Consider the following 26,306-nt stretch of genomic DNA (forward strand, 5'->3'; position numbering starts at 1 on the left):
AGAACGCACGGAACATTGTTCCCCTACAAGACCTAGTCCGGATTACAAAGGCTGAAAGATCTAAACATTACAATGACAGAGGAGCTGGAAGCTGAGATAGGTATAAGGTAACAGAAGAAAGCTGTTGAGTTCGCCAGATTTTTCCTACTCATTCCTCTTCATCAGTGCCCTGGACATTTTCACGAGGTGCAAAAAAGACAAGAGAAAAACCCAACACAAGGACAGATCAAGGCTGATTCTACACTGTGATGTTTTGCAAGCACACAGCAAGATGTTGGCAGTGCTGTAGGGAGGATATGGACAGTTGCTGTACCATTGTTGCTTTGCCATTGAATACACTCATCACCTGGAATGAGTGGAGTTCCCTGGATCCCATCACTTTCTGTCTGGTGGGTGAACATCGGCAATTTCTCAAATTAATTCCAGAACTGGTGCAGGCACAGTTTGCTGCAGTCTGCATTTCCTTCCCTTTTAGATGCTCAAGTGGCAGCTGTGGCTCAGGGAGCCTTTGCCCAGCTTTGGCTGCTACACTAGCTGTGTCCTTTCCTAGATCAAGCAGACCTAAGCATGGCTTGCCACACCCTTATCACCTCCCATTTGGACTACTGTAATGTACTTAAGATAGTGGTCCTTAAGATATTTTGGGGTCAGGCCATTTAGGTTCCTCACACCCCTACTAGGAACCCGAGGTTCCTGGTGAAAGCACATTCCCTTTGGGTGTGTTGTCCAAACACACCAACCCCCAGTTGGTGGCCAGACATACTAACTGCAGCCAGACCAATTCCATCCAACTCTAGCCCTAGGTTACAAATCTCAGGCTGAAGTTGAGCTGAAGTTGGTACATCTGGCCACCAACTAGAGGTTGGCAGGTTCAGACAACACACCTGCCAGGGGTACACACTCACCAGTAATCTTTGGTTCCTGGCCTTCTAACTTCTTGGTACTGGAAAGGAGAGCTGGTCTTGTGGTAGCAAGCATGACTTGTCCCCTTAAGCAAAGCAGGGTCCACGCTGGTTGCATACAAAAGGGAGAGTAGAAGTGTTTGCACTGTAAGATATTCCCCTTAGGGGATGGAGCTGCTCTGGGAAGAACAGAAGGTTCCAAGTTCCCTCCCTGGCATCTCCAAGATAGGGCTGAGAGAGATTCCTGCTTGCAGCCTTGGAGAAGCCACTGCCAGTCTCTGTAGACAATACTGAGCTAGATAGACCAATGGTCTGACTCAGTATATGGCAGCTTCCTATGTTCCTATTGTACAAACCTGCCCAGTGAGAGAGGGAGCCAACTGGTCCTCTCTAGGAAGCAAATTCCATAACTGTGCTGCGGCTACCAAAAAGGCCCTATCCTTGGCACTATACAAACGTTGTAATATAAAATCAAAACACAGTGCAAATGACATCTACAAAGCAATTGCAACTTTTCAGGATGATTATGCCAGGCTGAAGATCTGGCAAAAAAGAACTGTTTTCACGACACTCTGAAAAATGATGATGGATGAAGCCAGGTGGACCTCACAGAGAAGAAAGTTCCATCTGCCCTGTCCAGAGTCCCCACCAAGCTCCCTTCCTTTTGGTGATGGATCATAGAACAGGACTTCCCCAGAAGATATTAAAGGGTGGGCAATTTCATATGAAATCAGTCCAGTATCTGTGTTTCAGGCTGCCAACCCCCCAGGACAGGCCTGGAGTCTCCAGAAAATGACTTCAAACTCCGGAAGACTATGGAAAGCAATCCTGGAGATCTTATTGGCTTGATATTGTTAAAAATATTGGAAAACATATTTGTGGAGGTGGAGACCTCCAGGTACAGAATCAGTCAGGGTTGGCAACCCTGACTCTGGGGCTATTCTGACGATCTGCAAAAATCAGGCTAGGAGAGCCTAGCCCGATTTTTGCAGGTCATCAGAACCACCAGGCTCGGCTGCGAGCCCGGTGGTTCTAGAGCGGGTAACCCGCTCAAGAACCCCTGCCCCCAAACCAGGTTTGCGGAGCAAGCGCTCCGCAAGCCTGGTTTTTAGAATTGTGAGTAGCCGTGGCGTGGCTCCGCGCCATGCCTACTCATGAGTAGACCCGAGGAGGAGAGGCAAAAAGCCGCCTCCTGACTCCGAGGGTCTCCCCAGTATGCCGTGCGCGCTCGCGCACGGCATACTGGGTCTTCCAGGGGCTGCGCTGCCCCCGAGCTCCCCAGCCCTTGCCGGCTCCGGCTCAGAGCTGACAATCATGTGGGCAGCCGATCCAGCCACCCAGGGCTCCCTCCCCGCTCACCCGAAGAAACCGGGTCTCACGGATTGTGAGACCTGGCTCTCTGTCTGACAAGGACTACTTTAGATTTCCAAGGTTCATGGCATTTCAGTTTCTTCATGAATGGATTTTAGGAACTTTGTTGTTCCTATTGTTGCTTTCCCATACACTCTTTTTTCCAGTGCAGATAGCATGGTTGTGGTTGGATTTGTTCCGTGAAGTTGGGCTGTGGATGGAGTTATACCAGTGTCTGCATCAGGCCCTAAGAATCTGCACAAATTGAAGTTACAAATACGAGTAGGTAGACTGCCAGACTGCAACCCAGGGAATTCTTTTTACCTTCAATTCTGCTGCATCTGGAGCACTGCATCTGCAGTGCCTCCCACCTGATTTCTTGCTAGCCTCTCCCTCCCCCCCCCACACACATACCACCTGCTGTGGGGCAAGACAGAAATCCCACTTGCGTTAGCAGGCAGGGGGTGGAGCCAAGTGACAGAACCTAGGAAGAAATCAGGTGGGAGCTATAGTGGCAACAACATCTGCTGATGTGAGAGAATTAAAAGTCCAAAGAATTCTTTGGGTTGCCACTACCTGGGTAATCTGTTCTAATTAAGGAAGGGTTAGCCATTGTTATGCACCACAGAATGAAGAGTCCTGGCAAGAAAAGAGACTCGCACTATGATATATTGTTTTGAATCAAGGGTGAATTTTACTCTTTATTTTTAAAATTCCATAATACAGCTCAGAACACAACTATTCATCACTCCAGATGCTATTATTTCTTCATTCCTTTTTCATCCATATATTAAGTTTTACAATATCTGTGCTTTTTGGCTTCAGAACAATCATTATTCCCCTTTTCACGGATGAGGAACATACACGGATGAGGAACATACATTTCAACTGGCCTAATCCTACAAATAACTTTTTGACCTCGTACAGTCCTCCCCCCTCACATTTTTCACAATACCGTTGTTTGGAAATCACATCATATGTCAACCCTTACACCTCAGAGAGTAGGTCTCTAGCGTACCTTCTTTCTGAATTGTAAGATTCAGAAAGTGTGTGGGTAACCCCTGTATGAAATCTATGGTGGTAAAGTCATGCGAGATAACAAACTCTCAGAAAATTGTTTCAATTGCCCCTGGATATAAGTTGCTATGAGTTAGTCCATCTTCTGAGGCCCCAATATGCCTAAGAGTTGTCTTTTTCTCCCCCCACCCAATTGTCTTTGCTTTTATTCCAGGCCTAGGTTTAGTTACAGTCAGAAATAGCCATTGCAATGCTGGGTTCAGGATGAGGGGATCTAAGCTCCGCTGAGCAAGGCCAGTGTTGTGGGTGGGTCATATTGGCCACTGCAGGCCAGAGGTCCCATGCTCACCCATATGGCTGACTCTTTTGTGAGGGCAGCTGTGGCACAAATTGGCTGACACATCCACACAGTTGCTGCCTTTGCCACTGGACACTCCCATTGGCTGGTGCGGAGCAGGGACAAATGTCCTTCTAGAATTTACAGACCTGCCTTTGCCTTCCCCTCTGTGAAGGGATTGCAAAAATACAGTGGGGATCAGGGGCGTAGCTATAATTGAGCGAAAGGTTTCAAAGAACACAGGCCCCAAGCTCCTGAGGGCCCTCCAGCTCCACCCCTCCCTATTTCCTTCATTATCTCCCTCACTCTGGGGGGCAGCCAGAGAGAGGGATGAACACGGGCCCCCTCTCTCCTAGCTATGCCCCTGGTGGGGATAGGAGTCTGTAACCCTTGGACCAAGAGATGGCAGATGTGAGGGCTTGCAAATTCTGGCAGGATGTCTGTTACTGATGGATTTTGTTACATATGGACAGAGAGGGGTAGCATTACTCCTGCTAACTGAGCAAAATGGCACCTTTAAAGTGGTGGTTCTCTTGTACAGTAGCTCTTATATTTAGCCAGGGGAGAGCAGCTGTCCCTAGCCAAACCCCAGCACAGCATCCCTCCAGTGGCTGTTACTGGTGTCTCCCTTGTTGCTTTTTAGATTGTGACCCCTTTTGGGATCGGACGGGAACCATCTTATTCATCATTTATTTTTCTATGTAAACCACTTTCAGAACTTTGTTGAAAAGTGGTATATAAGTATTTGTAGTACAGTAGTAGTAGAGGCAAAAGGCTGCTAGCACTGGCAGTATGTCTGTTCCAGTGTTCCTTCTAACAGGGATTCTCAGATGTTGTTGACTACAACTCCCATAATCTCCAAGCAGAAGTAATTGCAGCTGGAGATTCTGGGAGTTGTAGTCAACAACATCTGGGAATCCCTGTTAGAGAGAACATTGGTCTGTCCTCAATTAGAACCAAATATGGTTTCCTTGAAGGGTTGAAAAAAGCTTGCATTTCTTTGTGAGTATTCTGACCATCAAAGACAAAACCTCAAAATTACAAATACCCTCTATAGTCTGAAATCCTTGAAATAAGTCAACTGGTTTGACTGGCTGTCCCTAGAACATTTTCCAGTAATTACTATAATCCACTTAATAACAGTCAGAGAGCTAGAACTGGACCTTAACCTAATCAGTTTTTGTGCCCCTATAATGCAAAAGCAAGCAACTTTATTTCTGAGAAGACAAGATACCATTAGCCAGCCTGCGGAAAGGTCCACCAAAAATAATCTGTAAAGTCATTTTGCATTCTTAAAGAAGCCTGCACTTCCTGTGTTAAGCAATCATTAACACTTATACAGTGTGGATCTATGTGGATTCCAAAGGTCCTTGCAACCTTTGTAAAAATTATCCATGCTAGGATCATTTGCCGTGAAGTTTTGTTTTTTTAAGTGTATTTGCATTAACAATGTCGATATGTGTTATGAAGGCAAGGTGGTCATTTATTTCACAAGTTGAAGTTTGACTAGGAGCAGCTTTCATTGTTTCCAACACTGTGCAATGGGAGCAGTTTAAATAAAGTGTCAAAGGTTACACAGATGGAAATAAAGTATTAAAACAAGATGATATCTTTCCTGATGACCCATGCTTTGAATTTCTGCATAGAAGTTCTGTACTCCTTTGCCTGATCTGACATTCCTAACAGCAGGAAGCTAAGCTATATCTATCTATAAAGCTAAGATGTCGTGTTCTCTGCAACTGAGCCCTGGGCAGTTGTGTAAGGCCCACATCATGGAATATGAATCCCAATAGGAACTGGGGGCTCAAGACATGGAAATAGCAGAAATCTGGAAATAAAGACTTGCTCAAGAATCAGGGAGTGGGGGCAGAACCATTGTAATAACGGGTGATCTTTCCAGAAGGTCAAATAATATTGCTGAAAAATCTATCCACAAAAGGTTTGCTTAGATCCGAATGAAAAAAGGAGGAAGAAAGAGATGGAGGAAGACCAACAGCAGGAGAGGAAACATTAGAGCAGTGATCTTCACTATTTTTCCAGCGAGGGCCACTTTGACCAAAACAAACAACACAACTTCAGTGTGAGAACCCCTTCCCACTGTGCTGACTTCTGCACACTAGTGCACTTCACAATGCACTTTAGTACCAGAAGGGCCCTTTAAGAGAGATGGAAACCTCTCTTAAGAACTCTGTGGGAAAGGCACTGGGAAGGGCTATGCTTCCCAGCACTCCGTGCACACCTTCCAAGATGATGCAGGGGCCCAAGAGGGCTCCATTTCCCTTAACCCCCACTGGACATAGCACAGCAATGCATGGTGAGAATGGTAGTCTCCACATGGTGCCAGGGGGACTGTGCAGAGTATTCCATTTTGGATGAAGCTTCACACAGGCCCAATATACAATTAGTCAGGGGGGGGGGGGCACACATAGGTTTGATGGGAGCCTCCATTATTACAGTGAAGAACACTGCATTTGAGGGCTGGAATCGGTAGGTAAGAGAAACACATACAGCAAGAGCATGATTTTAGTGGGTCACAGAGCCAGGGACACTATATTGGCAGACTTCTCAGTTGTGCATGTGGGACAAACTGCAAAGAAATGAAATAAGCAAAGTATAGGTTTGGGGGGGGGGGAGTAGAGAGGATTCCCCACTCATACCATGCCCTGTCTCATCTAAAAATGTGCCTCCCCCCATTGTAGGAGCCAAAGGACTACCAATTGGTTCAAGGTGTTGCGCTCAGAAATTGTTTGTAGCAAGGGGCATAATTAAAAGGTTCTCCGAGGTGAGCAGAACTCTGCCTCACTTACCTGGCAAGTAGCCTAGGATACTCTCTCAGCACAGGCCTTTCCTTGTATCACAGCAATTCATGGGACTATTGTACACAATGCACCCTGGATCAACTTTTAGTTCAACAGAGCTTGTTGACTAAATAGCCTAGCCCTTCTTCCTTTGAATTGCAAACTGTGTTAACTTTTTAGTACACCTATATAGGAGGGCATTATTTGGAATTTTCTTCATGGTATTTTCTTGGTGGTAATTGTGTTAAGTCCAACTTTTTTATTTAAAAAAAAATACCCATTGATGGTGAAGAATGATCGTTTTTGTTTTCAAGTGAGTGGTGACAGCAGAAATTAACAGGAGTAGTCAGAGGTGTTTCTTTTTACAGGCTTGCCCTTGGTTTCATGATCAGCTGTGCCTTCTTGTCTATGTGGCTTAGCAACACCTCCACTGCTGCTATGGTTATGCCAATTGTAGAGGCCGTGGCTCAGCAAATCATCAATGCTGAAGCTGAAGCCATAGAAATGACTCACGCAAATGGAGCCATCAATCATGCATTGGAACTTGACGGTACACATACTGTAGATGGGGAACCTTTTTATGTTCTCCGTCTTCACCTTAACTGGGGGAGGCCAGGTCAAATGATGGCCTTGTGCCCTTATCTGGAACTTTTCTCCATTTTTTTAAACAGAAAATATGGAGTGCGAAGCAGGTGACTGGAAAGAGAAAACAAAGCAAGTTGATGGGTAAAATTTATGTTTGATAATTCATTTTATGTTCTGTTTCTACAAGCACAGAAGATTAATTACTACAGCAAGTTTCCTTTTTCCAGAGACTGCAATGGTATTGCTCATACAGCTCACACTGTGTGCAAGATTGAAAAGGAAAAGGTATTTAAAAATCATTTCTAGAATATATTTTGAAATAAGTGCCTCTGATATGGTCAGATATTAAGCTTATATATGGATATACCTTATTTTCACTTGTATACGCAGTTTATATGTATAATTTCCTAGCTGGTGGTGGCACCTTTCCTACTTTGTGATTTACATTCTAGCTGAGTTTTTAAAATATATCTTATTATGGTTTTAAATAACCTCCACGCATTTTGAAGTGATTTGACTCTCCTGACTCATTTCGGGTTCCATTTTAACCAGTTTCCTCCTTTTTGAAAAAAGTTCTCTTTTTCAGTAAAATGTGTCTGTGTTGGATTTACTGGGCAATTTTTAGCTGGCATATATGTTCAATTTGATAGCTTGATGGTCACTATTCCCGATCAGTTCAACAGCACTTACATTTCACAGCAGGTCCTAGGTATCACTTAGGATTCAGTCCAGGATCACCTCCCCCTAGTTGGTTCAATGAACAACTGTTATTGTTCATTGGCACAGCCATTTAGGGCATCTGGAATTTTGGTCTCTTTGATCCATTCTTCCTTGGATACCTCCCTCATTTTTTTTCTAGCTCAGGATCACCCACAGCTTTTTGATCAGGAGGGTAATACTGTGTCTGGTAAACCACTCCTGTATTCTACCAAGAAAACCACATGGCTCTGCAGTTGCCAGGAGTCAACAGCAACTCGACAGCACAATCTTTCCTTTCCTTTTACTAACAGATTGCTTTTCAGACCTAGTGTTACAAACCTACAATGATTATGTGGATGAGATCAGTCCTCCGAAGTGTTCTAGGTTATTGGATTCCACCCTCTTAGAGACAAAGAGCTACACAATCCCCTCCCCCTCACCTATCTATAGAGTTAGTATCCAGAAATAACTTTATTCCACTGACGCAATGTCACAAGGTTTCCATTATACCTACTATATCTACATTTTCATTTGCAACCAAGCACTCCAACTTCCCCATCTTGACTCGGAAGCTTCTTGCATTTACATATACAATTTAGTATAAATGTGTCCCTTTCTAAATGTCATTGCCATGTGCCTTCTCCCCTATGGCCTTTTTGTCTCTTTGATTAGAGGTCATATCCTACCATATGCTCATTCCCAAATTCTGTCCTATTCTCTTTTGGATAATTTGGCATATTTACACCTACACCCTGACCTCCCTTCAGGATGATTATTCCTGAACCAGATTCTGTCAACACCTGTCAGTTTTACCCCAGTGATTTTATTGTTCTTTCCTCTCCTGACCTAGTCCCATATGCATTTATTTCATTGTCTCTTGTCTTGCATTGATTGCCCACAAGGGGGGCTCTCCAAAGTCTCTCAGGACCTTGGAAAGCTCCAAGGGAGCAAATTAACTTGACAGAGCCCTTAAATATCTCTGAGCTCAGAATACCCATTCTGGGTTCTACTGCCTGAAGAATGGAAGCCTTAAAGGGACAGCCTTCTGGAGTTTTGCACTTCTCCTCCACTAAGTCTGTACCTGTTGAGCTTGTTGCCAGAGTTGGCATGCCGGAATTGTAGGTGTCCATTGGTATAGGAGAGTCTGGGTCTGCAGTGAATTCAGATTCCAAAGAAACTGCCTTACAGAACTCGGACACTGAGAAGGCTACCTTGGGGGCTCCAACTCCAAGGTGCTCTCTCTCGCTCTCTCTCTCTCTCGTTCTCTTGCACTCGCTCTCTCTTGGTTCTGGTCCAGTGTCAAAATACAGGACTGGTGCTGGTCCTGTCTCACCATTTGACTAAGAGTCGTTACTGTGAGCAGAGGGCTATGACAGTCTAGACCAGGGATTCTCAACATTGGGTCCCCAGATGTTATTGGACTTCAACTCCCATAATCCCCAACCAAAGGCCACTGGGGCTGGGGATTATGGGAGTTGAAGTCCAATAACATCTGGGGACCCAATGCTGAGAACTCCTTGTCTAGACCATGACATATCTAAGATTTTGCAGTTCTCTTGTTCTTACCTTGTTTCTCATCTCTTACTATTACAGTTTGCCAAATGTCCCTAATTTTAAGACATTATCTCTCACTGGAGAACATGACAGTCTCATACATGGCTGTGTAGATGCTTTGAAGTCTTCCATTGAACATAATGGGTATTTCTTATTACAAATACTACAGCTCAGAAACATCCCTTATTTATAAAATTCTGATCAAGCAACAATGTCACAACTGAATTCCCTCTCTGGGAATCTCTTGTTGGCTTTGTTAGGCAAGGCTTCAGGCTTCTTCTTTGAGCTCTGCCTCTATGCCCCTGGTCTCCAGCTGCAAATCCTTCCAGTAATGATTACTCTAACACCCTGCATTGGCTTCACCTCATAAACTTCTGCGTCCACTTCCTTTCTCCTCTTGTACCTTGACCTCAAGTTCTTTCCTGGTCCAAATCTGACTCTGAGGTTGCTGGCAAGCCTTGTAACAAAGATTCTAGTGCCTGTTCTAATCGTGATTATGTTATGTAATCATTTATTTATACATTTATTTTTACACTTCTATTCCGCTCTTCCACCTTAGAGAGGTATACTGTAAGCAGATTACCCGCTTTGGGGAAAGCAGGCTCGCCTGTGAGCCCAGTGGTTCCCACGGTCCGTGGAAAGTGGGCTAAGCTCCCTTAGCCCGCTTTCCACTGATCGTGAGAATTGCCTTCTTGTTGCTGTCTTTCGTGGTTTGGTCTGGTAGTTTCATGTCAGTGAGTGAGTGAGGCTCAAGCAGTTTTATATTATAGATTATTAGCCATTTAATTCAGCCTGAGATTTCAGTGTCTACAGTGTCTCTAGTCAGATAATGGGAGTCTTAAAATGTGGTCTCCTCACTTTCTCCTCCTCCTCCTTCCTTGTTCCCACAGGCTACAATACCTTACATACTAGTATGTTTTGATCACTAGTGCCAAAACTGCATATCTGATAGATAGTTGATTCCAGGGTATCACCTAAGGGTAGATGATGCAGCCACCTTACTGGAACTAAGCAGGTCTAGATCTGCTCAGTGCCTGGATGTTTTACCACCTGAGAGTCTCACATAAGCCACCTTAAGTTTCACCATAAGATAAAGGTGGGATAGAAGTGTAATGAAATAAATGGCAGGGTAAGATGTGGGGGCACATAAAAATGTACATGCTGAGAAAGCATAGCTAAAGCCAACTTTGCATGCCTTTGATCCTTGCCATGTATCAACAAACCTGTGCCACCATGTACACAGATGTCTCTTCAATTGCTCTGTTTAAGCCTGTGTTCAGTCCATAAGACTATCTGTGCAAATACACAGATGATAAGAAGCACCACCCTTTTGTCCTAGGTTTGGATATGGTATGGATATCCAACCCAGACTATCTCATCTTCATCCTGAATTTGCATCCAGTTTTTTAAATTTTGCAAAGGAACTGCCCTACGGACATTAGTAACTGTAATCTCTGTTGTGTTATGGAAATGAGAGGAGTTGCTGTGTTAAATTTGCCCCATGTTTTTTTCTAATTATTATGCATGCATTTAACTCTACTTGTGTGATTTGAATGTTCTGGCTATTTTTAAGCGTTTGAGATGAGGCAGTGGTCTGTCTGAGCTTTGCTGTCAAAAATCCTCTTCTTTTGTGAATTTGTAAGGGGCGATTCCCACCTACTACCCACAATCCACCCTAGTTTGGGGCCACTTCACATGATCTTTGGTTGTTTTGAGATTTGGACTGTTGGGCAAAGTGGGGAAGAAGAGAAAAACACCCAGCCAACTGGCAAAGAAAGTGCTGGTTGGATGGATGGATGGGCCACATGTCTGTACCTGGTGTTGGCAATGCCCCTAATGGATCTGGAAGGGGCATAGCCGTTGCGGAGTAGTGTACCTGGCAGAGGAGAGAGGAAGGCTTAGTTCATGGTGGTGATGAGGGGCCCACCCTCCCATCCTGTTCCAGAGCTGCCACCAGTCTTCCTACACCCGTGAGCAATGACTCTATTCTCATGACATCAAAGCCGATGCTGGCTGCAGAAAAGAGCCAGTCCATGGTAACATCTAGTTACATCAACCTATAGCAAGGCTGTCTTGAGAAACTACCAGCATCTGCAAAATTTAGCCCTGATTTGACACTTGGTATGTCATCGTTATCTCACATTTAGTGTGGCTTGTGTTGCTATGTCCAAGCCAGATCCTATACACACTGGCAGATGCTCATGATGACTGCTTTACCATCATCTGCTGTGGTTGGAAATCCAAATGTGCTGGCTTTTCCCCACAACTGCCAGAGACTGCACTAGTAAGGTAGCCCTACTTATTCTTAATGATGAAGCAATTTTCTGGTTTTTCCACCATGAAGTTAGATGTTCACTAAACAAACCACTAGAAATCTCCCACATATAAGACTTATTTAGTGATGGAGAAGAATTTTGGAAATTGGAGGGTTTGGAAGTTAACTCCTTCAACTCAGAACTATCCAAGTTGTTTCAAGCAGAGCCGAACCCCCTCCAGATTTTACCATGGCTCATTATGGCTCAGCTTTGGCCTTCTCTTCTAACTCCCTTCCATACATGTTCCCAAATGCATCGCACTGTAAATGTGGAGGAAGTTAAACAACAGCTGAGGCTAATGCCGAAGGTTGCTTTTGTTCCCACAATCTAAGCTCTTCCTAGTGACATGAACTGTGAGAAGCAGAGTCTTTTGTTCCTCCTGACTCATTGATCTGGAAGAAGAAGAAGAAGAACCCTACAGTTTCCTGAGTTCCACCAAAGGATTTCAAAGGATCTTCATGCTGCAGTGAAAGCTTCTTATCGTGCTTAGAGCTTGTGTGGCTGACTCTGGGGAGAGTAGGATTGGCGGGTTTTCTTGTTTTTATTCCTCCTGGCTCATTTACTAGGAGGAATACAGAGCTACAATTCTCCGACTTGCTGTCAACAGTGCAGGATCTGAGCATGCATGAAAGCCTTCATTGAAGAGCACTGGAAGCTTAGGGAGATCCTTTATCTTTTGCAAGCCCTCTCAGTTACCATTTCCCCCCAACTTGTAAGTTTGTGGGAAGCTGACAGATAAAAGGGCTGGTGACAGTAGAGAGAAACCCTGGATTGTGCCTTTCCATGCCATGTCTTTGTCTTGAAAAACCCCAGCCCATTCCAGATTGAGTTGGGTGGGTTTTGCCTATCACTAGGCTAAAATGCTTATGTTGATTCTTTTATTTCATGTATATACAGAACCAAGCATCAAGTGAAACAGGAGGAAAATACCGAAGCCAAAGGGACCACATGATCTGTAAAGTCATGTGCCTTTGCGTTGCCTATTCATCTACTATTGGAGGACTGACTACCATCACTGGAACTTCAACCAACTTGATATTTGCTGAGCAATTCAATACGTAAGAAAATATACTAAATTATTTGTCTCACTCCTATATCTGAGCACTACTTTTAATTCCTGCCAACCTGGATCCCAGAGCGTGGTCTAAGGGCACACAATAGATACTTGCTGAAGCAAGGCAGGTCTTGGTGTGGTCACTGTGGTCAGTGCCCGGCTTTAAGGATGGGGCCGTAGCTCAGTGGTACAGGGTCAATCCCTGGCATCTTCAGGTAGGGCTGGAAAAGGCTCTTGCCTGTATCCTTGGAGATCCACTGCCAGTCACTCTAGATAGTACTGAACCAGATGAACCAATGGTCTGCCTTGATATAAGGCAGCTTCCTATGCTGAAGTCCTACTGCATTTGTGTGTGTGTGTCTATATTATGTATCTCCCTTTCGGTTCAGTGCATCTGTTACACTTGCCAGTTAGAATTCCGTGTAAAAAGGCTCCTTTTCTGCCCTTGGCAGTTATGCAGAAACAGAGCTCCAAATGGAAGTCTAGTTAGTCTACTGGCATCTCCCTTCTAATGACTGAAGGCTTCAGTCCAACATCCAAGTTTGGAAATCTTCCCTGGCTTGACAGCTTTTGCAGAAGAATTTCATCTTTTAATATCCCTCATCCAGCTCTGTCCCCTGACCATACCCCCAAACCCACCCACTTTATTATTGTGTAGGTCAGCTGATCTTATCACTGGGTCAGATAAGAAGATCAGCGAACCACCTGACTCTCCCATGATGCTCTGTTAGGTCAGCTACCCTGCTGCTGCATGCTTCCCAGCCCCTTTACAAATTAATGCCATGTTAGTTGCACAGCCAAAAAGCAGAATGCCAGCGTCTCTGTTAACTATAACTGCCATCCATTGATCTAGTCCTTTTAAGCTTAAAAAAAAATTTACAGTTTCATCTTACTTGTCCTCAACTCCAGTCCTGTGTGCTCAATTGCAATAGGCATGAGTGAGAGAACATTCAGCACTTTTAAAACCTCACTATTTCAGTGGGAGAAGTAAACATGTGCTTGAATCTCTCCTGTTGAAACCAATGAGACAAAAGTATTCATTTTTGCCTAGATCATGCTCTGTTGTTTCTATTTTACAGATAGGAATTTGAGACTGAGGGAAGGTAGATTTTATGTGGAGACTCTTTAATCAACATCTATTACCTACTGAATCTCAGTAATCTCAAAGTACAAATCTGGAATTCATATATAATGACATATATAGAGAGAGAACTCGTATACAGCTACTCACGTGGTAGCTGATGTGCATTATCCAGACCAAAATAGCAGAACAACAAAAACAATACCATGCCTAAACCTATCATTCTACAAGTTCAGTCATGTTTTCCCCCTTTTAACCACCCCAGTGAAACCACGAGGCTGTCTTACCAACTTAGCATGAATGATGGTGACACAATTTGGCCCCAAGAGACTGTTCACAGTTGAAAATATGTGGTGCTCAGTTTTGCCTGTTATTTCAAAGGCAACTGCAATTTTTACACTTCATACTAATAGACGAAAATCACAGCATCAATGAGCATTCTGTCAGCTTCACTCGGCGTCCCAAATATTTCTAATCTGCTAAAATGATTTCCACTTGTCAGGAATATTGTCTGTCTGCCACCTGTAATTTGTTAAAAGTAGCATCACTGCAAACTGAATTTTGCACACGAGAATATAACATAGTTACTTTTATTTTATTTTTTTAAAAAAGCCATACGTACGATCAAATAAGAAATGGTGCATTAAAGTTATAAAACTTCTTTGTGAACAAGATAAGGAAATGACTGCACTAGAGTTCTCTGCAATGTGCTGAAAACTCAGAGGAGGATAGGGGATCTTTGTACAAAGTGGCACTGGCAGTTAGCTGTGAGTTGGGGTACTTGCTATAGGCAACCTGAGATCTAGTCGTGTGGACTCCGGGTCATAGCAACAGGTCACGTGCACAAAAGTCCCAACTGTTATTGTGTTTTCCACATCCTCAACCTCTACTTTAGGATCATGTATGTTGTGGAAGAAAGCTAATAAAAGGGACTGTGTGAATCTTAAATCCATTATTTTGTTGCCAAAGTTGAGGTAAAATTTTAGCTATAAATGTGGTTGCCAGATTGCTACCCAGAGACAACATGTTACCTTTAAATATACCAATAAAGGGGAAGATGAGGGAGCTGTAGCTGCATCTGCACATTCCTCCTCAGATCCTTTTAACCATTCCTCTCCACCTGTAATAGTGAGCAGGAGGACAAGATCCCTCCATCCTTTCCTTACAATTGGCAGAGGCGGGCAGACAAATGAGTCAGGAAGAGCTGGGAACTACCTCCCACTTTATCAACATGTTTAGAGGTACAAGCATCTTCTCTGAGTTGCAACTGGCCACCCTAGAAACATTTCATGAAGTAATAAACAGGCTGAGAGAAATGAAATGTACTGGAAGAAAGGAGAAATTGGGAGTAGATTTGAGCCAGACAAGGCAACATAAAGGGGGTGGGCTTGTAGGAAAGCACTGAACTAAGCAGCCAAACAGCAGAAAGGAATATGAATATGATGGATATTTATATGCTACTTTTCAACAAAAAGTAGAGCCAGCATGATGTAGTGGTTAGAGTGCTGGACTAGGACCAGGGAGACCCGAGTTCAAATCCCCATTCAGCCATGATACTAGCTGGGTGACTCTGGGCCAGTCACTTCTCTCTCAGCCTAACCTACTTCACAGGGTTGTTGTGAGGAGAAATTCAAGTATGTAGTACACTGCTCTGGGCTCCTTGGAGGAAGAGTGGGATATAAATGTAAAATAAAATAAAAAGTTCCTAAAGTGGTTTACAAAGATATAAAGAAATAAAATGGCCCCCCGTCCCCAAAGGGCTCACAATCTTAAAAAAAGAAACATAAGATAGACACCAGCAATAGCCACTGGAGGGATACTGTGCTGAGGATGGATAAGGCCAATTGCTCTCCCCCTGCTCAGTAAAGAGAATCACCACTTTTAAAAGGTACCTCTTTGCTTGGTTAGCAATGACAATGCCAAAAGTAAGAAAATACAATGCAACCAGGCATTAATGGCCATTTTTGGAAGGGCGATATATAAATCAAATAAATAAATAAAAATAATAATATTATCAGGGCTTATAGCCTTTGCAGTATAGCTGCTCCTCTGTGATCCATTTGGCTGTGGTTCAGTTTCACTCTTTCTGGTAGCTTTCTCTTTTTCTTTCTAAGTTAAACTAATGCAGCTTCTTAAGAATGTTCTTAAGATAATAATGATGTTTTTAAAACACCCTATTGTAGAGTGATAAACGTATCACTTGTCCTGATACAGCAGTTTTATCATTGTTGGTATTGCAGGCATACATCACTTCAGTGCAGAACTTCAATGAAAATTACAGAACTACGGCCATGACAGAAGGTGAGGGTGTAAGGAAGCTGTTAGAACAGATAATCTAGTTTATCTCTGTTGGATCATATCCAAATCTGTAAGGTCAAAGACCGATAGTGTTTTAAGTATATGTTACTGAGAAGCTAGTAACATAAAATGTCTGCCTGAGCAATCCTAGATATATATAATAATATAATTATACACATTTTAGTTTATTATTTATCCTTTGGCCAATACAACCTGTACATTTCCTAGTACTCAGGGACCGTTAGTGCTGATTCCTACCTTTTAATCTTGACATGGTGCATTCACCACAGTGTGACATGTATGTGTCACTTTCACATGATGGACATTCCTTCGTAACAGTGACATCTTTATCATGCCCTAGAGAACTTTTGCTTTCACTAGTTCTCGAATGTATAGTCAGTCTCTGATCTCGCAGTGTGAAGGAGCTCTTCAGAAGAAACGTCAAGCAGTAGGAGAGTTGGTTAGAAGTCTTAGCTTTACCATGTCAAAAATAAAAATAGAAATCAGGGAAGAGCGCACACCATTTTTGTTTTCAAAAAATAGATGTCATGGGCTATGGCTGCCTGCACATCAACATGCCAGGCACGCTAGCATAACAACTGTGCAATTGTTATCCATTTGTTGTGGGGTGTCTAGCCCCAACATCTTCTGAACCTTTTGTTTTTAATTCTTCTGTGTAATTTTTGGAAGACTCAATTCCCCCTTCCCTGGCATTTTCTTTATCTTTACATTGATATGCTGCAGTTCCTCCAGGAGGAACACCCAGAGGGCGTGTACATGGTTATGTTTATCCTCCCAACAACCTTGTGAGGCAGATTAGGCTGAGAGATAAGAGATTGACCCAGAGTCACCCAGTGAGTTTCATGGCTGCATGGGGATTTGACCTCAGGTCTCCCCAGTCCTGGTCCAACATACTAACTACAACACCATGCTGGCTCTTGGAACACACATCTGACCAAACTGATTTTTAAGAGGCAAAAACATCTGTTTGGTTCTCCTTCTGTAGCTACAGAAGGTGGTTTAGTGTGTGGGAGCTACAGCAAGGGCATGTTCTGATATTTGCGTATAGAAGCAAGCAGCAGTGGTCATTTGGGTTCTGTGATGTTAGGAAGCAGCAGGAAGAGGTCTCTGCTGATCCCCTACACACTTACTAGCAACGAACAAGGAGGCACTAGACGCAGTTCATGACTGAACTTAGCACTGTGCAGGTACATGGTCACTGAGTGGCTAGCAGTGCCCAGTGCAGGGGTAGACACTAACTTGCGCAGTCTGTGCAGGATTCTTCCAGTAGCTGCCTAGTAATCAACCATACACATGCATGGTACTAACTCCAGCTGCTTGCTACCTCCATTGCCACCTGATGTATCCTGCTGGTAAAAGCACAGGGCTTCCCTTTCCCTTGGTCATTGTCCAGTGACTTCTACCACCAATATAGCAGGAAAAAGAAGAAGAAAGAGTTACAATACTGAGTACCACAGAAACTAGAAATGCATACATGTTAGTAGTCACACCTGTCTACTTCATAAATGCTTGTGCTTGGTTCTGATTTATAGGAATAGTGGATTGCTGTGGCATCTGCAGATTGGTAGAAAGCCAGTGCATAACCAACCTGCAAAAAAACTACAAGCATCTGTCCAGACTAGGGATATGCAAAATGTTTCATCGTTGAAATGTTTTGACTCGAAATTGGCCATTTCAAGTGTTTCAAGCTCGAAACAAAAGGGCCTGCTTAGATCTCGGAACAAAACAACCCTATTTCAATTGAGGGAACTAGGAGGCAGAGAGAGTCCTTATAGTGTGCCTCTCTTGTAAAGTATACATCAGGGGAGGAGGAAAGAATCAATGAAGGGTTGGTTTTATGGTTTTCTTTTCTCAGCACTGAGTATAATATGCTGTGCTATTGCTGCTATAACTATCTGGTGTTGCTGGATCTCAGAATTGCAAAGACAGAACTTGGGTGCCTGCCTTCCTTGAATTGTGGTTTGTTTTGTTTGTGAGATAGTGTTGTGGCAAGAAATGGACAGTGGCAGCTGTGTGTGTGTATGTTTGTGTGTGTGATATTTCTTGGTCATTATTGTGATGAGGTCCATGTCTGGCCTTGAGACTAACTTATACTTCACTCACTGCTCTGGTCTGCTATGCTATCTGCATTGCAAGGTGCACTCAGTCAAAATGTGGCTGAAATTGTTCTAGCTGAGCTTATGGCTATGCTTGCTGTTAAGGGTAGTGCTGTGGCAGCTGTTGCAATGCTAGGAAGTAAGAAGTTGTAATAGTGTGTGAGAGAGCAACTTGTGCCAGTGATATTACTGCAGCATAGGCATTGTGGCTGGCCATGGATTCTGGGTCAGTGATTCTTTTTTGACCATTTTTGGACTGTGTTTGAAATGTGTGTTCTGTGTTGGGAGGGACAGATTCCCCTTTACTGTGTGCTTCTGCAGTATTTTTCAAGGAGAGTTGCAAAATGCATTGCAAATTGCAGTGCTAAACTTGTGTGCGCACTCTGTGTGTGTAGCTTGTTCCGGCCATAGGGAACAAGGGGGAAACTTGATACACCGCATTGTTCCCCATGAATAGCTCCTAGGGACACCAAGTGGGTTGTGTGCTAGGGCATGATGGGTGATACCTACAACCCAACCCACAAAAGAAATGGACAAGTGGGCAATTATAAACATTTTTTTTTCCTTTTTCTAAATCCCCCATAGGTTCCTATGGGGTTTGGGGGGAAAGGTTAAAAATTTGTTTAATATTGCCTTCTTGCCCAGTTCTCTTTTGGATTGGGTGGTAGATAGCACCCATCATGCCCTACCACCCAACCCATTTTGGTGTCCCTAGGAGCTACCCATGGGGAACAATAGAGTGTTTTGGATTTCCCCATTCCCTATTGCCAAAACACTCAAAACATTTCAAGTTTTGTTTCATCAGAACAGCCGGTTCAACCACTGTTTCAATGAAATGTTTCAGCCATTTGCATTTTATTTCAAGCTCAAAACAAAATGCAAAATCTGTTTTGTGTACATCCCTAGTCCAGACCAGACACAGACTGAGAATTCTGGGAACAGCAGAGTAACCCTGATGATCAGTGGGATTTCTGTTTCCCTGGACTCACTCTCTCATGACAGACAGCACAAGGCTCCCATACATACTGTTCCAGGCAGCTCTTGGTACAGCATCTCCATGCTACTGAAGGGATGGAACATGGAAGTAAGGCTTTGGTCAACTCAGGAAGAAGGGAAGAATGGTGCACAGTCCCCACATATATCCATATTTTCCTGCTCAGAAAGAAAAGCAAGTGGTGGATCATATTCAAGAATCAAATCCAGTCTCTCTACACTCTCGTCCCTCCATCTCTGACTGAAACGTTTCTAACAATTTAGAGATTGCATTTGTACAAAGAGATTACCTCAGTATATGATTTATGGCTCATGAAATGCAGATAGCTACTTTCTAGCATTGTTACTTGCAAAGAAAATACTAGGTTGTGCTTTGGAGCAAGAGGGGCAGGTGGGACGAACTTCTCAGGGGAGCTTAGTGGACAGTCAGCTGAATGAGCTGGGCTGGTATGCCTGTGGGGTGGTGGGGCTGGAACAGTTCTTGGAGGCAGAGAGAGCACTTTGGGCGTTGTTCCTGGTGGGGGACCTCAGACATTCTGGCTTCTGTGTACTACTACAGAAAAGGTGTTGCCACCCCTCCTACCACACACACACACACACACACACACACACACACAATATGCTGCCACAGACTAGGGATGTGCGAGCCAACTCACTTCAAGTCCAGCTCGATGCTGAGCTAGCCCGGTCTGAGCAGCCCAAGTTTGAACTGAGCCTGCAAAGATTCCCCTTTACAAATAAAGGGAATTCCCTAGTAATGCAGGGTGGGGGAGGCTACATTTTACCTTTACTTTTCAATCGCCGGAAGCGGTGGGTATGCAAACGTCCTGTGCACATGCACGAAGGTACAAAAATGGTTTCCGTGTGTGCGCAGAGGCCCAAACTGGGCCACAGCCAGCCTGGGCTGTCATTTGGGAACCGGCGGGTGGGGTGGGGTTGGAGGAGCCGCCGCTGATTTTTTCAATGCTAGGGCCACTGCCATAGCCACCTTCATTGTCCCTGCTGACCCCAGAGACTGAAAAGTAAAAGTAAAATGTAGTCTTTCTCCCACCTTCCCACCCCCTGCATTACTAGGGAATTCCCTTTACTTGTGAAGGGGAATCCTCACCAGATTCCCCTTTACAAGTAAACTCATTGAGCTGAACCACAAACCGGTTCAGCCCAGTTCAATGGCCAGACTGGACCCAGTCCGGCTGAGCCCAAGCCCAGACCGGGCCAGGTCAGTTTGAATCCTGTCTGTGTCCATCAGGGGCGTAGCAAGGTTGGAGTGGGCCCAGAGACAAGATTTTAAAATGGGGGCCCCCTCACTGAAGCTCAGCTCATGAAGTAAAGAAATCTTAAATGAGGCTGAATAGTGGTAACAAAAGCATAGTAATATATCTATATCTATATCTAAATGTAAAAATAATAATAATAATATATCTATATATCCTGCGTGCCACAATAGAACATCATCCTAAATTATTTTTTTTTAAGGTTTTGTAAATTGTGGACGATGCAAGTCATTTAATGGTACTAAGAAAGACATGCTGTTCTGGTAGCTCCAGGTCTTAACACTCACATCAGTTTCGAAGGATGAATACAACTGAAGGAAGCCCGGGCGGGTGCGTGGCTGGGGGAATCAGTCATGTGACTTGCCTCTGCCCCCCCCCAAGGCAGTGGGCCCCCAGACAACTGTCTCCCCTTGCCCTATTATAGTTACACCCCTGGTGTCCATGCTGAATGGCCAGCTCACACACCCCTATCACGGATTCTCTGTAGGCTCACTTACTGTTAAGGTCCATTTTGAGTTTGATAATGAACTATGGTGTTGATTTCTTTTTTGAGAAAAACAAAATAATATTAGTGCAGGCCTTTTCTCTTGCAACCCATTCTCACAGTCCACTGCATACAAGCTTCAGCCTGATGGTGAATGCCTTCAAGTTCACCTTGGCATCCCAGGCTATTTTGGCATGCCAGATGACATGAATTCTGTTGCCTGCCTCAGAAAGAAACACATGGTTTCTCCTCCCTCCCCGCCCCAAAATGTCCTATAGAAGATAACACCTTGCTTATTTTGTACCTCTCAAATCAAATCTGACACCTTTGTCCCAGAGAGGGCTTGATAAAATCAAATAGACCTTTTTCTCTTAATGAAACCTTTTCTCATTATAGAAAATCTTTCTGTTTGTTAAGCTGTTGATCTGTGTCTGGCTTTGAAGTGCAGTGACTTCAGACGATTGATATGCAGAGACGGTTGTGTGACTCCGGGGAACTTGCCATGCATAACTTGTGGCAAGGCATTAAGCCACTTGACTGGGTCTGTTTTTGCTCCCCAAACGACCATTCCTGGTTGCCGCACCTGCTCTTCCCTGCCTCGGAGGTTCTGTGTCACACAATAAGGAAAAATGAGATGAGACAATGACAGCTTATTGTAGATTTTACTGTCACAGGCATGTTAGACCATCCTGAAGTTAATTACTTGTAAATACCCTACTGCTCACAAGGACACCGTTTCAGAATTTCTGGATTGGCTGCAAAGACTTCTTTTGCTTTACAGAAAGTTGCCGTTCTATATTTGCCTGAGCAAACTGAATTCATAGCAGCCTGCTCCTATGTTGCACCTGTAAAGGGTTGTTTCTTCATGAGCATTTAACACTGATGTCACCTAGTCAGGATCCTGCTCCTACATGAGCATCCTACTCATATTTTTGAGACAATACTCACATCTTATTGTTATAGGACTGGACCTTGGCAGTGGTGGCACCAGGAAAAAAAATGGGGGGGGCACAGAAGGGGCAAAGTGCATTTATGGGTGGGCAAGCTGTGTCCCACATATTAGATTTCTGAAACAGAAATGGGGGGTCTGTGGCAGGATGCAAGCCACTAGGGAGGCTCTTCCCCCTTGCTGGAGCCATCCTTGGTCCTCAGTCCATTTATCTTCTATATGGTCCCCTCTCCACCTACATTTGTCTGATGTAAGGCTGTGCACAATGTTGCTCTAGCAATGCAGGCAGAATCACAGATAAGAATGCATGACTACACTTATGTAATGTGATCCTAGTTCTCATTGAGGCTCTAAGCCTATGTCTGGGCAGTACCACTTCAGACTACAGGTAGGATACTTAAGGTAAGATACTGAAGGAATGCCACCCAAAAAAGATTCATACTCAGATAAAACTGCATGTCAGGGAGAGGGCTAGGATATAATTCTGATGCTTAGTTTGCTGTGTGGGTGGACTTTCTTCTAATGGAGAAACATTCCATAAGAGCCTCCACCTACAAACAAAGGTGGTATTGTCCAGACATAGATTTACCACTAGATTTACCACTAGGAATAACAGGGATTGCATCAGGGGTCACCCTGATAGACACCAGCTGGCAGTCAAAATGGACACCAGCTGGCAGTCCATACCCATCAGAAATCTGACTTCTGAACAACCTCGGTACCAGAGGCAGCAATTGCCTGAGTCAGTCAAGAGCCTTGTGCTGCTGCTGCTTCACCCCCATCTGCATCTGCTTCACCCCCATATGAACTGCACCCCCATCTACAAATGGGGGTGTCCCCTAGAAAATTTCTATACTAATCTGTAGTTAAGGGTGTGCACAAAACCTGACCTGCTGGTTCAGTTCGAGTTCAAACCAGACTCGAACTGGGGGCTCCCTGTCCAAGAACCAGTTCTGTCAAACTGGCTGCTGATCCTGTTCAAATTCAAACTGGGGTAGAACTCGTTCAAATTGGTTCTGTCATAGGGAATAATGGGAATTCAAACTGGCCCATTATTTCCTATGGGTAGCATCTCGGGACACCAAAACTGGTTGGGTGGTAGGTCATGATGGATGCTACCTACCACCCAACCTGCAAAGCAATCGGGCAATTTTTTGAATATTTTTTTCCAGGGTCATCAGTAGGTCTCTACTACTGATTTACTACTAACACTAACCCTAAGTTAGGGTTGACCTACTGACCCTAAGCAAATTCAAACATTCATTACAAGTGGCCCAATGACCTGGTTGCTTTGCAGGTCGAGTGGTAAGTAGAACCCATCATGACCTACCACCCAACCTATTTTGGTGTCCAATTTGAAATCCCATTATTCCCTATGGCAGAAACAGCACCACTGCCACCACACACACAAGTGAAAAATTAAAACACAAAAACATTTTTTAAGGGATTCTCCCAAGTCCCAACTTAGAACATAGCGCAAAATAGTCCAAAAAAGAATCACTGACCCAGAGTCTGGCAGCCTCACAGTGCCAGGTACCCTGCCTGCCAGCACATCATTGCCAGATGTTGCTCTCCAGACACACAATTATTACTCCATAGCAGCAGCAGCACCTTATTAACAGAGGAACATAAGAACTGCTGGATCAGGCTTATCTAGTCCAGCATCCTATTTCATACAGTGGCCCACCAGGTGCTCCTGAATCTGACTGTACATCTAGAATGCAGAATGCACATATCACCAGACCACAGTCCACAGCGCACTACAAGCACAAACACATGGAGCTAATCTCACACTAAAAATCAAAATATAACAGAGATTTTGCCACAACACTGCCATTTTGCATACTAATCCTCAGCAAGTCTCAGGAAGAAAGGGCAGACAAGGCAACCAAGTTCTTCTGCCTTTGTCCATCTGAGATCCAGCAAAACCAAGCATATTGAATTGTGTTTTTGTGTGTGCACACAGAGACTGAAAAAAGAAAACCACATACTTTATGTGTCTTCTTTTTTCTTTTTGTGTGTCTGCAGTAAGTTGGCCTCAGGTTGGCTGGGCTCTGGATTGACAGCCTGCAGGCTTACACATGTCAGGGAACCAGTCTAGACTCATCATGGGCCAGTGTGTGTGTGCGTGTATGCGTGCGTGCGTGTGTGCGTGCGTGCGTGTGTGTGTCTGGCTGTGCTGAAGCAAACAACAAAGCAACCAACCAAAATAACCAACATTTGAAAACCAACCAAAAAAACCACCCATAGCTCCACCAAGGCCTCCGATGGGTGCTAGCCCAGGGTCACCAGTCCATCATCCCCAACCTGGCAGTAGTATGCATGCATGTCTGCATGTGTCAGCAGCAGCACAAATGGGTAGACTGTGACACATTCAGATTGGCCAGAGTGAGCTGGTGTTGCAGCATACAGGGTGATTATGAGTCACTCACCCTCCACATCCAGCTTCGGATAGCCCAGCACGGAGAGGTTGACCTTTAGGAAGACCAGCTGCTCCACCAAGCCAGCATACAAGCAGAAGCAATGGGGCGTCATCACATCCCTGGCCATGGAGAACACACTCTTGCTCTGGACACTGGTGGGAGTGGTGGTGGGTGGGCAGGAGAGGAGCTGTCTGGCAACCGTTGCCAAGTCCGGCCAGACTTGGTGATGCATTGCCCCAAACTGGACAAGATTTGTCTCTGGGTCTGCCACCATTTGCTCCGGCAAATACTGCAGAACACTTTGCTCAGCACCAGTGCAGGGTGCAGGCAGCACCTCCCATACTCCTGGCAAAGCACCAAGGCACTCCCGTTTGAACCACAGGGTGGATTAACCTTAGAACCGTGTCCCATGTTTAGTAAGTATGGAGGTTATGACATGTTGGGACCCATCAGACTCTCTGGTTCCATTTTATTTCTCCCACTCGGCAACTGCAGCAGCCAGTGCTCATTGGGGAAAATCCTGGTTGTCTGACTACATTTGTTAACAAACATGAGCTCTAGTCAAGTCTTATATTGATAAAAGCTAAGTAAACGTCTCTTATGTCTTTCCATTCAGCCTCCATGAAACTGAAGTTGCTCTCACACTAAGGATTTGGAACTCTTGCAGAGTGCATGATTAATTTTTCAATAAATAGGCAGACAACAGAGAATTCTAATATTTAATATCTTGTTTGACTTCAATTAATCATCACTGAAAACACGGTTTTCATTTGTAATGAATTTCAGAGCTCGTTTCAGTTCTCTTCAAAACCCAGCAGAAATGTATGTGCGATTCCAATCCCAATCCCAATCCAATCCAATCCATCTGGCTGTGCGAATGTGTGTAAATTATAATCATTATAGATCACCAAGCTTACACAGTGCTTCAGATGCATAGAACAGAGCTATTTCCTATCCTGAAAGCATATAGAAAGCCAAAACTTTTAACAAATATGAGATGCAGTATTTGAAAGTATTAAGAGTTTGGAGTGGATTCTTATTGAAAAAATGCTTTTCTTGACCATGTTATCCTGGGTCTGTCCTAATAAATAAAAAGCCAGTTCATCCGTCTCATCCTTTATATGATTCCAATGCCACCCCAGCCCACATCATGCAGTACAGTTTGAATAGCTGTGGGGGACATGGACAGTTTTAAAACAAGATAGAGATCATTCAGAAAGAAGGGAAAGTCATATTTTCAAGTGGGTGGGTGTCACCATCTCCACACACACAGCCAGGCTATTCTTTAGAAATCTGTGGCAATTTATATATATCCAGAAGGTAAACAAAAGTAAGAAGTAGAAAGCCAGTTAAAACCAGCCAACTATCTAGGGAACTCAGTGGCCTTATACCGTTCACACTAGTAATTAATGTGTAGAAATTGGTGCAGTTGTCATTCAGATCTACACTTAGAATAGAGCCAGATATTCCATCTTGGTTCTTGCTTTCTGATAGAGAACCTATCAACCTACAGAACTGGAGCTAGACTAGTTTTTCTGGAGAAATGTAGCCTGTCTGCCGCTCATCCTTGTGTCAGGTGCCTGGCAGAGGTGCTATATTTATTTATTTTATTCTTACATGTATATCTTGCACTTCCTCCAAGGAGCCCAGAGACATAGTTATGTTTATCCTCACAACAACCATGTGACGTAGGTTAGTCTGAGAGAGACGTGACTGGCCCAGAGTCATGCTGAATGAGGATTTGAACTCAGGTCTCTCCGGTCCTGGTCCAACATTCTAACCACTACACCACACTGGCTGAGGCTACTGGCAAAGCTAGAGAGGGAGCAGGCAACACAGAGCAAGGTGCAAACCAGTTACTGGAGAGTGAGGCTGGAGGCTGAAACTGTTGGAAATTCTCTGTGGTGAGAATCCCTTTATCATTATAGCAGAGTGCACAGAGGCACAACACAGCGGAAATTTAGTTAGGCATGCGTGTGTGCTGAGAATAAAGTAACTTGGAGCCAATTCATAGTTTCAAATCAATATAAAAGGCATTTATTAAGGAACTCCATTCTAGATAGGAAAGTGAGGAGT

The 26,306-nt window shown here is 44.1% G+C and overlaps 1 protein-coding gene across 2 annotated transcripts in view; it reads left to right on the plus strand.

The window, feature by feature from the left end:
- The window catches only part of SLC13A1 (solute carrier family 13 member 1), a 68,320-nt gene that overhangs the window by 17,998 nt on the left and 24,016 nt on the right, over nucleotides 1–26,306 (plus strand). For both annotated transcript variants that reach the window (XM_053251375.1, XM_053251376.1), the window contains 4 exons: nucleotides 6,773–6,954; nucleotides 7,076–7,130; nucleotides 7,217–7,274; nucleotides 12,455–12,615. In XM_053251375.1, the coding sequence (XP_053107350.1) occupies nucleotides 6,773–6,954; nucleotides 7,076–7,130; nucleotides 7,217–7,274; nucleotides 12,455–12,615 (456 nt within the window). The remainder of the gene's footprint in view (nucleotides 1–6,772; nucleotides 6,955–7,075; nucleotides 7,131–7,216; nucleotides 7,275–12,454; nucleotides 12,616–26,306) is intronic.

The sequence above is a fragment of the Hemicordylus capensis genome, chromosome 5, assembly GCF_027244095.1.
Source record: "Hemicordylus capensis ecotype Gifberg chromosome 5, rHemCap1.1.pri, whole genome shotgun sequence".
In the NCBI taxonomy this organism is placed as follows: domain Eukaryota; kingdom Metazoa; phylum Chordata; class Lepidosauria; order Squamata; family Cordylidae; genus Hemicordylus; species Hemicordylus capensis.